The following is a 16,734-nucleotide window of genomic DNA, read 5'->3' on the forward strand; positions in this document are numbered from 1 at the left end:
TGCACGGTCGCTAAGTTATGTCCATCTCTTTGCGACCGCATGGGCTGTAGCCCTCCAGGCTTACCTGTCCTTCGCTGTCTCCCGGAATTTGCCTTTCCCTTTTAGGTGAAATTAATTTTGAGATTTAATTACTGCAGGTAGAAAGTAACACCAATAAGTGGCACTCAGGCTACAGTGTTGGGTGGCGTTCAGGTGAGCACCGGTGATGGAGAGTGTGTATATCTTAAATAGTTGATGGGTCTGCTTTCTACCTTGTGGAGGGGGACTCGCAGGAGACGCGCTTGCGAATATGGTCAGGGTCTTTCCCCAGCCCCTCAAAAGTTTTCCTGTCAGCGGCCCTCTCTGACTCGTCAACAAAGAATGTGGATTTGGTTGAGATTTTGTAAAGCCCTAGTAGGGGCTGACAGAGATGCGGTATTAATATACTATTGCAGCCATGAAACTAAAAGACACTTACTCCTTGGAAGGAAAGTTATGACCAACCTAGATAGCATATTAAAAAGCAGAGACATTACTTTGCCAACCAAGGTCCGTCTAGTCAAGGCTATGGTTTTTCCCGTGGTCATGTATGGATGTGAGAGTTGGACTGTGAAGAAAGCTGATCGCCGAAGAATTGATGCTTTTGAACTGTGGTGCTGGAGAAGACTCTTGAGAGTCCCTTGGACTGCAAGGAGATCCAACCAGTCCATTCTAAAGGAGATCAATCCTGGGTGTTCATTGGAAGGATTGATGTTGAAGCTGAAACTCCAATACTCTGGCCACCTCATGTGAAGAGTTGACTCATTGGAAAAGACCCTAATGCTGGGAAGGATTGAGGGCAGAAGGAGAAGGGGACGACAGAGAATGGGATGGCTGGATGGCATCACTGACTTGATGGACGTGGGTTTGGGTAGACTCTGGGAGTTGGTGATGGACAGGGAGGCCTGGCGTGCTGCAATTCATGGGGTCGCAAAGAGTCAGACACGACTGAGTGACTGAACTGAAATGAGTGTGTATCTGTTAGAATATTGTTGTTGGACCCCATGGACTGCAGCACGCCAGGCTTCCCTGTCCTTCACTATCTCCTACAGTTTGCTCAAACTCATGTCCATTTGAGTCAGTGATGCCATCCAACCATCTCATCCTCTGTTGCCCACATCTCCTCCTGCCCTCAATCTTTCCCAGCATCAGGGTCTTTTCCAATGAGTTGGCTCTTGGCATCAGGTGGCTAAAGCATTGGAGCTTTAGCTCCAGTATATATGTTAGAATATGTATGTGACTGAATCTCTTTGATGTACACCTAAATCCAATATAACATTATAAATCAGCTATATTTTTAAAAAATTAAGAGGAACATTAAACTGTTGCCCCGGGATATTTTATATTCCCCATTTTCATGGCGTTTCCTCAACTGTCAGATTCTGGAGAACCCTGAGTTAGAACTTTATAAAAGAAAAAATCCCATGTGGTAGATTGAGAACCCTACTGAGTTAATGAAGGCATATGAAGTCACATTGGCCAATTAAAATAATATGTGGGTGCCTTGAGGGGAAGGTAGTTAAACAAGTATACAGACATGATTCCCTACATAGACATGAGCCTTTTCACGGAATTCCCAGCCCACCCCACCAGAGTACAGGTTTTTGTGCAAGATGCTCTCTTAACGTTCTCAGCATCCATGGCTGTCTTCTGTAGTGTAGCTTGTCAGCCAACCTCCGAGCCAGTTCCTCAACCACCCAGGTCTGTGTAAAACCCACCAGGGAAACCCCTCAGCAAGCAGAGTGGGTGCTGCTGGGGCGACAGGCTGAAGCCAGGGGGCATGGGAGGAGCCTCTTTGCAAAGTGCAGCTTGTATTTAAAGGAGTGACACTGTGTACCAGTTTTGTCCACCCAAGTGAGCCATGTTATCTCAGGGCAAAAGTCCTGGCGGATGAAACTTTGGGGGTATCACTCTGAAGGGGAGAAAAGAGATCTGGAGGGAAACCCTGTAGCTCTCTGGTTGTCTCCGACCCCTCGAGGGTGCTTGGCTCTGTTCAGGTTCCACTGGTATCTTAGTCTGATCCATAGTAATTGTGCTGGGCTAAAACTAGGAGAATCGCAGGACTGACACTTGAAGGTCCCTCTCTGCTTCTTCCCTGTCGCCACCAGCCTCTTTCACTCAACTTAAGCCCTTTGTGTTGGTTCCCATGGTTACCTCTTCACCACCAGCAGCTGGAATTCAGTAGTGAGAGGAGGCTGCCTCCCCACTGAGCCAGGTCTGGCTGGGGCGGAGGCCGCTGATCCGCCCCTGGTTCGTGGCATGGGGTCACAGTCCAGTACCTTCTCTTTGTCACGGATTCTGTACTTTTCCCAGGCTTGGCGTGCTGGCATTCTAGTGGGAGGGGACACGAGGGGTGATATGCGACTCACAGGGTATTTCCTGCTCTCAGCTGGCCCGGGGTGGACCTGCCAACCCCCTACCTGCTGCCACCTCCTCCTGTGGGCTGGTGCCCAGGTGAGGGACTAGGACCTGCTGTGCCCATTCGGAAGAATATGACCACTCACTTTCCCACCTGCTTTTGTTTTCGCTTTTGTGCCCAGTACCATCTGTTTATGCCTGGTGGACGTTAACAAGACCAGGCTCTGGTCTGGAAGGAATTGGTGCCCATGGCGGGCTTTCCTTCAGCTTGGAGGACCAGGCAGGCTTAGGAAACCTGGGGATCGTGGGCAGCCCCAAGGTTCAAGAGGAGAGCACAAGCCAGCTCAGAGTTTGTCTTGAAGCTTCAAATCAGATGCTGTTTGAGGCCCAGATTCCTACTCAGTGAGAGTTCCATTGGCTTCAGAAACAGGAACTGTAACTGCAGGTGGAAATTAAGCAGCCTTGTTGGTGAAGGTGAGACGTTACCTATAGAAGTCACCACAGATCGTGGCTCCTGATGCCAGTACTGGAAGAATTGTCATGCTTTTCCTGGAATCAGGCAGCTCTATTTTAGAGTCTGCTCCACCTACAAGTATCTGAGCCCCTAGGTGATGTGTGGATCAAGGTTAAGGGCATGCTTCCAAGCCTTATAGTGTGGGAGGTCTTGGCTTTATCACTGTCTTTGTGATCTTGAGCAATTCACTTAAATTACCCATTCTTCAGTTTCCTTTTTCTATGAAAGGGGAAGAACACTTCATAGGGTTATTATGAGGATTGAATTTGTTAAGTAAAAATACTTTGTAAAGCCCTACACAGGTGCTGGGCTTCCCAGGTGGCGCTAGTGGTAAAGAACCTGCCTGCTAGTATAGGAGACATAAGAGACACAGGTTCAATTCCTGGGTCAGGAAGATCCCCTGAAGACGGGCATGGCAACCCACTCTAGTATGCTTGCCTGGAGAAGTCCACAGATAGAGGAGCCTAACGGGCTACAGTCCATAGGATTGCAGAGTCAGACATGACTGAAGAGACTTAGCACAGCACACAGTAACCGAAGGAAAGGAAAAATGATGGGGATAAGTAGAAACTTAGCCAGTGGAACCATAGTTACCAACGCCTTGGAAAGATATAAACCACAAACGACGACTTTTCCACAAGTTGACTGCAGTTTAGGTACCTTGCCTTCCATTTAAAATGTACTTCCAAAGAACATAAAACAACAGCTGGGGCAAAGCTTGGGAGACAGAGTCCCACTTTGGGGGATAGCAGAGGTTGGAAACATTTAGGTTTGAGATTTGGAGGGATGTAAATAGCATGGACTGTCTATTATCTACCCCAAAAAGCAGAACGAATCTTGGATATTGTGGACACAAATGCAGTTGGCACGAGCTTAAAAAAAGTGCATGTGAGCTTCTTTCTAAGACCCAATAATCCTCTTGGGCAAAGTAAGGATTAGGCCTCCCCCACAAACAAGGGGGTGAGTTCCATTTTGCTAAGATCCCTCAGCTGTTGCCAAATTTAGCCAGGGACCTATTTTCTTGCGATGAATGACCACCTCCATTTATATGTTGCATGTCCATCCCTTTTCTCCAGGCAGGTCTAGGACAGGAGCAACTTATTTGCATGTAGATGGAAGAGAGAAGGGCTTCCTTGATGGCTCAGTGGTAAAGAATCTGCCTGCCAATGCAGGAGACCTGGGTTTGATCCCTGGGTCAGGAAGATCCCCTGAAGGAAGAAATGGCCATCCACTCCAGTATTCTTGCCTGGAGAATCCCATGGACAGAGGAGCCTGGTGGCTACAGTCCATGGGGTCACAGAATTGGACACGACCGAGCTGCTGAGCATGCATGGTTGAAAGAAACCCCACCTCCTACAGACTGCAGTCCCCTCCCTTCCAGAGCCAGGGTCCATCACCCCCTCCCACTTGCAGGAGGATAGGGGGTCTCACTCCCTAGAGCCTGAGGTTAGAGGACTCCAGGGGCTAAAAAGACCTGGGCCCAACCTCATTGTGTTTTGAAAACAGCCATGCAGACACATTCGCTGAGTCCCATCCCTGCTCAGTGCCTGAAGCTCCCTCTGCTGAAACGAGGCTTGTAGAAGAATCCTCAGGCTGATGCTGTCAGCCTTGATACTCCAGAAACCATTTCTTTCACGCTGGTTGCTGGGCTTTCTGCCCCAGTCTGTTCCTAGGGGGCCCAGGTAATGCCTTTTATTTCCTGCTCTTATATGCAAGAACTGTGACTTTAAACATTTATATCTCTCACCAAATGCTTTGGACATTTGCAGTTGCCCTCTTGAAGGAATGAAAGAGCCGATCGTTATACCTGCATCCTGTCACACCCCTTGGGTACCTTCCCGTACTCCTCTCTCTCATGTAGGCCACTTGGATCAAATGATAATAGCTCCCTTCTTATGGTGGTTATCACGTGCCAGGCTTACCAGATCCCACAGCCGTGTCACCAGGCAGATAATACTCTGTCTTCTTTTTACAGATAAGGTCCTAGGGCTCAGATGGAATAGTGGCATGAAGTCTTTTGCCCAAACTTACTCCCAGAGTAGTACATCCACTGCCATTTCCCAACAAAGATTTTCCTTTAAAAATATGGAAAAATTAGACTGAGATTCATTCTTGTGAGGAAAAAAAAGTTAAGGCTGATTTTACTTTTTCTGATAGCTACAATCATAAATGTTAATTGTAAACAATTTTCAAGATACTGAAAAAGGGGAAGAAAAATATCACTCTTAATCCTATCACCCAGTAGTAACATTTTGATACTTTTACTGGTATTTTGTCTTCATTCATTGCTTTCTGTCATATATGAATGGCAAAAGGGTCATGTGGCAGAAATGGTCATGTGGATTGGCATGTGGCTGATGCCTAAGAGAAAAGCATGCACAGTCTTGGGACCCTCAGGCATTGCGTGAGGGGTGGTGTGGTCTCTGGCCAGACTACTTTCTACTTGTCTTATTTCTTTTTGCTTTCTCATCTATATGAGGATCATTGCTGTCTCAAATGATAAGATTAATAACCTATTAAAGCACAGTATCTGGTGTACACCATGTGTCCAAGAAATGTAAATTTCCTTGCCATTGGTAAGAAGGAAACACTGCCAGGCACTGTTCTAAGTGTGTTACACATATTCAAGCCTCACAACTACCCTTTGATATGGGTATTATAATATTTATAGGGGAGGATACTGAGGCGCAAGAGGCTGAGTGACCTGCCCAAAGTCAGACACCTGCTAGGTGACAGAGCCAGAATAGGAACCCAAGCAGCTGGCTGCGGAATCCACATTGTTCATACAGGTTATGCAGCCTGCCACTTACTGTGTTGATTTAAGGTCACACTCTTGAGTGTTTGTGGCTAGGGCAGTATGCTCCAGTGGTAAAGATGTCACCAGTTTAATATAAGCCCTTGCATGAGGGTCCTTGGTTTTCTTATGCACTTGCCCTGGACTAGTCATAGGGCCCTGGAGGTGGTAGCATTGCAGTCAAAAGTAAATTTGGAGCAGATTAAGTATTTAATAGGTAGGTTAAAAGATCTGGCTAATCATTTGGCTTTTTCCCCTACCCACCCTTCTCCAGTCTTTGTGCAAGGTTGGCATCGAGGTCACTAGCTTAAGATCTGGAGACAGTTAGGCTTATGGTTGCAGAAAGAGTCAGAAATATGCTGAATGTTAGTGTTGTAAGTTGTACACTTGTTCCATTTGGAAGGTTTCAGGGGAAATCAAGTGAGAAAAAGCGTCAACAAGAGGCACAGGAGGAACAAGTAGACACAGGGCCGAGACCTACAAAGCACCTCTATGCACGGCTGAAGGGTTATTATGCGTGGCCTCCTGTAATAACCATACTGCCAAACCAAGGTGGGTGAACAGAAGGAAGAGGTTTTTTTGAGGACAAATAAAAGGTATGCCTGGGTAGCTCAGCTGGTAAAGAATCCACCTGCAGTGCAGGAGAGCCCAGTTCGATTCCTGGGTCAGGAAGATGCCCTGAAGAAGTGATAGACTGCTCACTCCAGTATTCTGGCCTGGAGAATTCCATGGACTGTATGGTTCATGGGGTTGCAAAGAGTTGGACACGACTGAGAGACTTTGACTTTGCTTGCTTTTTCAATTATTACTTACCATCTAAGAAGTTCACTCTGTTCCCTCAGGCCTGTATCCTATCCCGTGCATTCCACTGTAAGTGTGCCCTTTGCTGTGCTGTGCTTAGTCGCTCAGTCGTGTCTGACTCTTGCAACCCCGTGGACTGCAGCCCACCAGGCTCCTCTGTCCATGGAATTCTCCAGGCCAGAATAGTGGAGTGGGTTGCCATGCTCTCCTCCAGGGGATCTTCCTCATCCAGGGACTGAACCTGGGTCTCCTGTGTTGTAGGCAGATTCTCTACCATCTGAGCCACCAAGGAAGTCCAAGAATACTGGAGTGGGTAGCCTATCTCTTCTCCAGGAGATCTTCCCAACCCAGGGATCAAACCCAGGTCTCCGGCATTGCAGGCGGATTCTTTACCAGCTGAGCCACAAGGGAAGCCCCAAGAGGAGGGAAGAATGAAGGGACAGTGACCCAAAAGGTTCAGTCTAAATACATTCTTCCCTTTACAGTCAACTGTGATTGCATCTATAAATCTGTCTTGTGTGCCTATCACGAGCCCCTCACTGAGGCCCTGGGTATGTAGTCGTTTAAAAGTGCAAAACTGAAGAAAAGCCAGCTGTGGACCCTGAGTTGGCTGCACTTTCTGTCCAGTGCAATCCGTGTGCAAATAAACATTTACCTGCCGCCACAGGTGCAATGACGGGAAGACCAGGTGCTGGGCAGAGACTGTATGAGGCAGATGAAATGGTCTCTGAGGAGGCGGTGTGCTCCCTGGACCGAAATGCTGAGGACGAGCCGGTCAAGCGGAGAATCAGGAGAAAGACTGTTCCAGGCGAAGGGAACTGCATGTGTGAAGTGGAGAGCTTGGCAGGCTTGGGGCGCTCAGGGCAGACCACCGAGGACTGGGCAAGCGAGAGAGGAGATGTTAAAGGGTGGGCAGGAACCAGGTCACTCAGGCCTCACAGTCAAGCTCAGGAACTTGGATTTTCTCCAGAGTGCATGCGGAAGCTACCCAAGTTTTATTATTAGAGATGACATAATCCATTTAGTTTTCTTTTTAAAGGTGGCGCTGGCCCCTGGGTTGGAGGGGCACTGGAGTGCATGTGGCTGGCTAGGAAGCTTCCCCAGGCAAAACACAACCAAAAGAAGAAAACTGCTGACTGTCAGCACTGAGCTCTTCCTGAGGCTGTAACAGCCCACGCTAAGGAGAGTGGAGCCCCCTCTGCCCATCCTTATGGGAAATCAGGAGCTAAAGGGCTCTGGAGAGACCCTCCCCAGACACCTCCCCTTGGCGTTCAAGAGAGCTGCAGGAACAGGGCAGTCTGGAACTGCTTCTTCAGTATTGGCTGAAGCACAGTTCAGAAAGCAGTTAAGGACTCCATGAAAATACCAAATAGTAAAGCAGTTAGTATATGGCTCAGATGGTAAAGCGTCTGCTTGCAATTCGGGACACCTGGGTTCAATCCCTGGGTTGAGAAGATCCCCTGAAGAAGGAAATGGCAACTCACTCCAGTACTCTTGCCTGGAAAATTCCATGGATTGAGGAGCCTGGTAGGCTACAGTCCATGGGGTTGCAGTCGGACACGACTGAGCAACTTTACTTCATATATTCATAAATTATGAACTGTGCTGTTATTTAGTGGCTAAGTCGTGTTCGACTCTTTGTGACCCCATGGACTGCATCACAACAGGCTTCCTTGTCCTTAATCATCTCCCAGCGTTCACTCAAACTCTTTGAGTCCATTGAGTCAGTGATGCCATCCAACCATCTCATCCTCCTGTCGTCCCCTTCTCCTCATGCCCTCAGTCTTGCCCAGCATGAGGGTCTTTTCTCATGAGTAGGCTCTTCTCATCAGGTGGCCCAAAGTATTGGAGCTTCAGCTTCAGTCCTTATTCAGGGTTGATTTCCTTTAGGATTGACCAGTTTGATCTCCTTGCTGTCCAAGGAACTCAAGAGTCTTCTCCAGTACCACGGTTTGGAAGCATCAATTCTTTGGCGCTCAGTCTTCTTTATGGTCCAGTTCTCACATTCATGTATGAACAGTGGGGGCTGGGAATATGAATGCACTTATCATAGGAAGTAGAAATATGTAGGTGGTTGGCCTGGATTTCTTGTATCTTATCTGGCGAAGAAAGATGACACTGGGCTAGTGCATCACAATCATTTTGTTTTTAGCCCCTGGTAAATCTTTCAAGTCAGCTCTGATTTCTGTTCATAGTTTGTGGTATTGAGACTGGACAGTAGTAAGAAACAATATTAAAAACAACCCTCAAAAACATCTCACCAGTTTGGCCAGCAAGATTCACTATGCAATTTCTTTTCACTAGAGCATGTGAGTTTAAAAGTGTTTATTTGTTGTCCCGATTATTCCAGAAAGAGTTTAAGGCAGAGAAGGTGTGTTCTGGGTGCTGGCCATCCTCCCTGCCTTCCTTTCAGCCTTGCTTCCTCCTTGGTGTCAAGCGTCCAGACAGCCCACACGGGAGCCTCATAGCCAGCCCACCCAGGGTGGGGGGAGGTGAAGATCGGCAGGGTGCCACTGTCAGCAGCACGCAACCCAGGTTTTCTGAGCCCTCACACCCGGTTGTTAACCTCAGCCTGGTCCCCCAGAGGTCATTGCTGGGGTGCTGATCTCTGCTAGGCGTGAAAAGAATCCTGCGTGAAAAATCCTTAAAAAGATGAAACAGCCTCCTGTTCTTCTTGCTTCCATCTCTTTCCTATTTGCCTGCTCTCCCTGCCAGCCCTTCACTCCAGACAGCCTGCACCTTGGACCTTCCATCCCTTGGTGCTTCCCAGAGAGGGGTAGGGGCTAAGGAGAGAGAAAAAGGCTCAGCCACTGTGCAGAGAGGGCAGGGCCAACAGCTGTGGTTTAGGCCCAAAAATGAGGAAGTTATTAAATGCCACAAAGGTTTTGTGAAAGCTTAGGCCTGGTCTGTCTTGTTTTCTGTCATGGACAGCAGCAGGGTCTAGATTAGAGCCAGAAAGGCAAGCTTGCTGTCGAAATGGATTCTACCAATGGGTGTCTGTGGATGTGCTGTGTCATCTTTACATTCATGGATTTGATAAGATGCCTTTGAGTCTACTTTACACCTCAGCTTAAACCAGATGGCCATTGGGGCAAAAAGAGCCTTGTCCGGAGTTAGAACGTCAGAGCTTTTTTTGTGGCTTAGGGCTGTAGGAGAAATCCTAATTAGAGAACACATGATGAATTCTGCAAAAAGCTCTGACATGCTAACTCCGGACAAGGCTCCTTTTGCTGTTATTTCCAGCATAAATTGGGTCTTTTAGTTGTGTCTGTTTTACATAACGACCTTGGCTGAAAGGAGTTCTAAAATGAAGGTTGCAGACAATAATGAAAATGATTCATTAATTAAGCAGATACCCCATGTGTAGACAGTATGTGGGGACAGTTAACAGACATTATCTAGAAGCTTGATAGCAACTCTGCAGGATACATATAATTATAGGAGCTGATTTGCTGAGTGCTGAATAGGTACAGACATTATTATTATTCTACGTGCTTTACCTGAATTTGGCCTCTCTGGGTAGCTCAGATGGTAAAGAATCTACCTGCAATGTGGGAGACCCAGGTTCGATCCTGGGTCTGGAAGATTCCATGGAGGAGGTCATGGCAACCCACTCCAGTATTCTTACCTGGAGAATCTCGTGGATGGAGCTACAGTCCATAGGCTTGCAGAGTCCGACATGACTGAGCAACTAACACGGCACTTCTCAACAATGCTATGAAAGCCATTGTTCCTTTGCACCTATTTCAGAGATGCGAGAACAGAGGTACAGAGAGGACAGGGTCACAGTTTGCTCAGTGGCTGGGGCCAGGACTTGACTCAGACTCCAGCGCCAGGCTCCTACACTGTGGGTTCTGCCATATTCTCAGGTTCCCCATGAGGAGCCTGGGGCTCACCATTTACTTGCCTGATGTCATTCAGCTCACAAGTGACAGAACTTCAACCAGGCCTTCAGACTTCTGGTGTAGGGGAATACTGAATATATTCCAAGTCAGGCATGCTCAAATCATTGAGAAAAGTAAGGTAACAAAGGAGGCGATTACACTGAGATAAAACTAGACAAAAGCTTATAAGTGGAAACTCCCTGCTGACTGCCTGATCATCTCCCTCCCTGTCCTGAAATAGAAATCAATACCATGCCTATTCCCACCACTTCTCACCCAAGACTGTGCAGAGGAGAAACCACAGGCATTTGTACCTTCTTCAGATTCCTGCTTATAGGATGTGGTGCGGGGGCTACCGGTCAGCTATCAAAGAGACATGAAAGCAGATCACTGGTACCCATTGTGACAAACCTGCCTCAGAGTCTGATGCAGGGGACAGACTCAGTCTGATCAAGAGCAGACCTTGAAGGTGCAGACAGGGTGTTTGGAAATTAAGAAGCCAAGACTCTCCACAGGAGAAGAAGCGCATCTGTTCCCATGGGGAAGGCACTGGCCACTCAGGGCTTAACATTTTTCTTTGGCTCCCTGGGTGTATGGAGGAAAAGCATTAGGGAAATGGTGTTAGGGACTGGGAGCGGGAGGGTGGATTTAAATGGACACACAAAAGGCTTGCCTCCAGTGCAGTGGAATCTAAACAATCTGAAATAGCTCGGGCTCAAGCGTTGGCTGGTGCTCTGGGAGTTGCTCTCCTTCCAGCTACCCTCGGTCGGGAGGCAGCAGAAACTTGTCTCAGGAAACCACCTCCTTCAGTGAGTTCAGTTTTTCACTTATTCACTAACAGATCCTGAATTATAGGCGGCTTCTTCTTCATAATGGTCAATGCGTCTTTTTCCCCGATGGGTTGGAAAAATCTGGAATTCTGAGGTTGGGAAGTACACCTTACTGCTTATTGTAGAAACACAGATAGGAGAGGGTGACAACCCCCACCAGTACAGAGTCCCTGGGTGGGTGCAGGCTTAGACCTCTGCACTAAGCTGTGTTGCTCTAAGCCAGCTCCACTGTGAATTCTTATACCGTGTCCGTATTGGATTCATTTATCCACCCTACCCATGAACACCACCACGCTCAACTTCTTGTTTTCCTCTTTTCAACAGAGATGCGTGTGCAGACCCGGGCCCTGCAGACACTGGCACCTCTGACTCGTTCGGCCCAGAGCACCTCACCTCTGACCCCCAACACAGAAAAGTAGCATGGTCAGGAGGGGTTAAACCTCGGCTGAAGCACAGGTAAGAGGCATGGAGGACCTTGTTGAGTGGTCTGGAAGAGGGACTTGGCTGCGGGAAGAGGGGATGAGGGCCAAGGCTGGTCACGAATACAGATGAGTGAGAGAGGTGAGGAGGTCAGGCCGAAGCTCGGAATTCAGAAGGATAACCATCCTGATGAGTTTCCAAACTAGGTTCTGAAGAAGCATCAGGTTCCTGGCAGGTAATCTGAGGGGTCCCTCAAATCATTTGATGCAAGTATCTTTTAAAAAAATACATTCACAGCCGTTTTTAAAACTGTAATTAAAAACACTCAAAGAGATGTACCAACGTCCTACACTTTGGAAATGACTCATGTGTTACATTGTACAACAAGATGGATTCGTCTTTGAGCTGATACTCATTGAAAATTTCTCATCTCTAATTGAGAAATGTCCTGAGATTACAAAGTTGACTTAATGAAAATTTGTAACTACTTATCTGTGCTTCCTGTGTCTAGGGTTTTGCGTACCTCATCAGATTCTCACCCCAGTGCTGTGAGGTTTGCACTAGTGTAAAGGCAACTAGTTAGGAGGTGGTGGGTTCAAATTTGGACAGTTTGAGCTCACAGCCTCTCCACTCAGCAATTAGCATAACAGCCTACTTCATAGGACAGTTGTGGGGATTCAAGGAGATGAGGTCTTCAAAGCACTTAGCACAGAGCCTACTCATTGTCGGGTGAAGTAAATATTAGGTGCTGGTATATTGATGATGTTCTCATTCTTATCATCCTTTTCATCACTGTCATATAAGTCTGTGTGTCAGCATGAAAGGCAGTATAATATAGTAAGATGGGGTCCATGGAATCAGTCTACCTAGAATTCACATCTTAATTCTGCCATTTAATATATAATGCAGGGGCAAAGAGGATGGGATGGGATGGATTGGGAGATGGGGCTTCCCAGGTGGTGCCTAGGGGTAAAGAACCTGCCTGTCAACGAAGGAGACATCGGGAAGATCCCCTGGAGGAGGGCATGGCAATCCACTCCAGTATTCTTGCCTGGAGAATCCCAATTGACAGAGGAGCCTGGTAGGCTACAGTCCATAGGGTCACAAAGAATCAGACACAACTGAAGTGACTTTGCACGCACGCACACGTGTATAAAATAGATAACTCTTGAGAACCTACATGAGGAGCTATACTCAGTGCTCTCTGGTGACCTAAATGGGAAGGAAATCCAAAAAAGAGGGGATATACGTATGTGTATAGCTGATTCACTTTGCTCTACAGCAGAAACTAACACAACATTGTAAAGCAACCATAAGCAATAAAAAATATATCTCTCTATATATTATAACTGTAGGCAAGTTATTTAAGGTTTGTTTCCAATATGTAAAATGTGTTTAATAACTCATCTTCTCCATTCAGTTGCTGAGAGGATTGAAAGTGCTGATGCACATAAAACATTTAGAGTGGTACCCAGCCCATCATAAGCACTCAGTTTATCAGTTATCATTGCTGTCAGTTATCCTGATTTCAGTTTGGGGGCGGTTCCTTCATGTAGATGTGTGAGCTCGGATTATAAATAAACATAGATTTATTCAGGGACCCATTTTATGAATATGCAACTGTACATAAAATATATTTTATATAATCAAACAGTATTTGTACCTGATGTCTTTTTAAGGTTTCGTTTGAAAAAACGATTCAAAAGCAGTTTGGACATACCAAATGAGGACAGGCTGAGTTGTGCAGAGGCTTCTGTCTATGAGAGAAGCCGCTGGTGTAAGGTTACCCCAGGGACAGCCCAAAGAAACAGAAGCCCCAAGGTTATCTCTGTTCCCTTCAGCCTCCTAGGATCTTCAGCATGTAGAGGATCAGAGCCTTTTATTTCACGAGACTCCATGAGCTGTGTAGGTTAATGTAGCCTCAGTGCCAAAGGATTTCAGGCCAGAAAGTCATAGTTAGGAAGTTACTGTACTGGCCTGAGCAGATAATGATCAAGACTTGAACTTAGCAAGAGGTGATGGGACGAGAGATGAGCCAACTTTGAGATGAATTTAAGGAGACATATCAAGAACAGGTGAGGGTGGGAGAAGAGATTAAAGAGTGTGACTCCTAAGTTTCTGCCACCGGGCACTTGCGGGTGATTGTGGGGCCATTCAACAGGTAGATGAAGGCAGGTAGAACTGAGATTAAATGGGGGCTGAGAACGTGAACAGTGGAGTCACACACTCCGGGGTTTGAGTTTGAGACAATTGAAGTGTTTCATAAAACAACCCTTAACAACTGGATAAAACAGACAAACCTAAATGTATATCTAGGTGGTGTCCTAACCATGCAGAGACTGTGCTTATCACCATGAAGAGATTATCTTCAAAATAAGCTGGGGTTGCCCTGGTCTCCATGGTCCAAACTGGCTCATGATGGTGGGTCTGTATGAAGGGAGACTCTAAGGGAACAGATAGACTTTTTCATTTTGAAAAAGTCATGCCTGCCCATGTCCTATTGGCCGCAATTTTTACTCTACTTATCCTCTAAGGATTTTACACGTGTATGTATCTTATCTCCACAGGTATATCGTAAGCCCCTACAAGAGTCCAGCCATAATTCTTTCCTATGCTCTTAGATCTCTGCAACCCATGTTTTACTGATATAGGACCGAACTTGGAAATTGGTCTGGTTCTCGTCCAATGTATTCAGATCTCAAATCCTGCCTGTTTTGCTTTTTACTTTTTATTTTGAAATAATTTTAGACTCACAGAAAAGCTGTGAAAATAGTACAGAGGTTTTCTATCCACCTATCACCCAGCGTTCCATGATGTTAATATCTTTAAAAACCACAGTGTAAATATCAAAACTGAGGAGTTAGTGATGGTATAGTACTTCTAACTACAGACTGTAACCCCTGATAGACTTTAGTCAGATATCACCCCCCGACACACCCGTCCCCCCAATATCCTCTTTCCATTCCAGGACCCTACACTGTGTTTAATCGTCATGTCCCTTAGTCTTCTCTAATCCAGGATACTTCCTCAGTCTTTCCTCATCTTTTATGACCTTGACACTTTTTGAAGAGTAAGGACCAGTTGTTTTGTCGAATGTTTTCTATTTCGGTTTCTCTGGTATCATCTCATGGTTGGATAGAGGTTAAGCATTTTCGGCAAGAATACCACAGAGATGATGTGTCCTTTTTAGTGGGTCGTTTCCATTGTTACGTGGTGTCAATATGTGTTATTACTGGTGATGTTAACCTTGGTCACCTGGTTAAAGGTGAAGTCACCAGGTTTCTTCACTGGAAAGTTACTGTTCGTCTCCTTGCAGTTGACAACATATCTTGGGTAGGGGGGAGGTAGTTTTGAGGCTCTGCAAAAAGATCGTTTCTCCTCACACTATCTCCCACTGATTTTTAGCATCTGTCAATGGATATAGCCTGTGACAATTATTACTGTAATGTTCTAAAGATGAGTCTGTTTCCTTCATTCCTTCTACATTTATTAATTAGATGTCTTCTGTAAGGAAGAGCTCTCTCTTTCCTCGATTTATTTATTTATTCAACCATCTGTATAAATAAGAACTCCTTCATATGATTTTATTCTGTGGGTTATTTATTTTTTTGCTCAAGTTGTTCCAGCTTTGGCCATTAAGAGTTCTTTCAAGTTGGCTGTGGTCTGTTGTCCAGTCACTCCGTCGTGTCCGAGTCTCTGTGACCTCAGGGACTGCAGCACACTGGGCTTCCCTGTCCTTCACTGTCTCCCAGAGTTTGCTCAAATTCACGTCCATTGAGGCGGCGATGCTATCTAACCGTCTCACCTTCTGCCACCCGCTTCTCCTCCTGCCCTCAATCTTTGCCAGCGTCAGGGTCTTCTCCAGTGAGTTGGCTCTTCACATCAAGTGGCCAGAGTATTGGAGCTTCAGCTTCAGTATCAGTCCTTCCAATGAATATTCAGGGTTGATTGCTTTTAGGATTGACTGGTTTGATCTCCTTGCTGCTGCTGCTGCTAAGTCACTTCAGTCGTGTCCGACTCTGTGTGACCCCACAGATGGCAGCCCACCAGGCTCCCCCATCCCTGGGATTCTCCAGGCAAGAACACTGGAGTGGGTTGCCATTTCCTTCTCCAATGTGTGAAAGTGAAAAGGGAAAGTGAAGTCGCTCAGTCGTGTCCGATCCTTAGCAACCCCACGGACTGCAGCCTACCAGGCTTCTCCATCCATGGGATTTTCCAGGCAAGAGGGTAAGGGGTGAAACGCTGATGTCTTTAGAGAGAGCAGAAATGATGTGCTTATCATCTTAGGAGTCTACAGGTTTTGAGGTGGAAGGTTAGTAGTGGGCAGTGAGCAAGTCTATTTCATGAAAGGGCGTGGAAGCCTACACCAATTTGGAAATTGAAGAGGGCTGGGATCATGTCATGAGCCAAATCCAAGTCCAGGGGGTCATGGATATATATAGCTCCTTTTTCATGGAGAAAATAGAAAGGATTTTCTTGCTTATTTATAAGAAAAAGAACAAAAACTCCCTCCTCCCAGGTATACATAAGTAAGTATAAGTAAGTGACGTTGCTCAGTCGTGTCCGACTCTTTGTGACCCCATGGACTGTAGCCTACCAGGCTCCTCCCTCCATGTGATTCTCCAGTCAAGAGTACTGGAATGGGTTGCTATTTCCTTTTCCAGGGGATCTTCCCGACCCAGGGATTGAACCCGGGTCTCCTGCATTCCGGGCAGACACTTTAATCTCTGAGCCACCAGGGAAGCCACAGGTATATATAGGGACCGGCTAAATCATCAAGTTAAAGAGAAGGTGAAGCTGTTAGTAGTCCAGGGCTTAATATTCTCACAGATCTAGTCCTATTCTTTTCCTGGTTGGATCCCGAATTCTCTTGCCCAACCTGTCAGTAGGAATCCTATGATCTAACTTATCTTGGCAGAACTTTACCTAAATTCAGTCAAGCCTCAGGCTAGAGTAGTCCAGTGAGTTAGTTCAAGAGACAGAGTGTTCCAGGTTAAAACTCAAGATTTTCCAGGCCAGTGCTTTCTCCATAAACGTCTCGTCCCCTCCTCACCCTCCACCACCAGTCACCATCATCATTGTAATGACCGTCTCATCTAATTAGTAAGTGCTTAC

At 46.5% G+C, this 16,734-nt stretch overlaps 1 protein-coding gene across 3 annotated transcripts in view; it reads left to right on the forward strand.

Moving 5' to 3' along the window:
- The window catches only part of SHROOM3 (shroom family member 3), a 333,657-nt gene that overhangs the window by 261,665 nt on the left and 55,258 nt on the right, over positions 1-16,734 (forward strand). For 2 of the 3 annotated variants that reach the window (XM_055434908.2, XM_088836401.1), the window contains exon 3: positions 11,524-11,655. In XM_055434908.2, the coding sequence (XP_055290883.2) occupies positions 11,524-11,655 (132 nt within the window). Of the gene's footprint in view, positions 1-11,523; positions 11,656-15,024; positions 16,723-16,734 lie in introns of those variants that run through there. The other variant, XM_055434910.2, reaches the window with a different exon arrangement.

This window comes from Moschus berezovskii, chromosome 5 (assembly GCF_049115385.1).
Source record: "Moschus berezovskii isolate FMDL1 chromosome 5, NW_MosBer_1.0, whole genome shotgun sequence".
NCBI lineage: Eukaryota > Metazoa > Chordata > Mammalia > Artiodactyla > Moschidae > Moschus > Moschus berezovskii.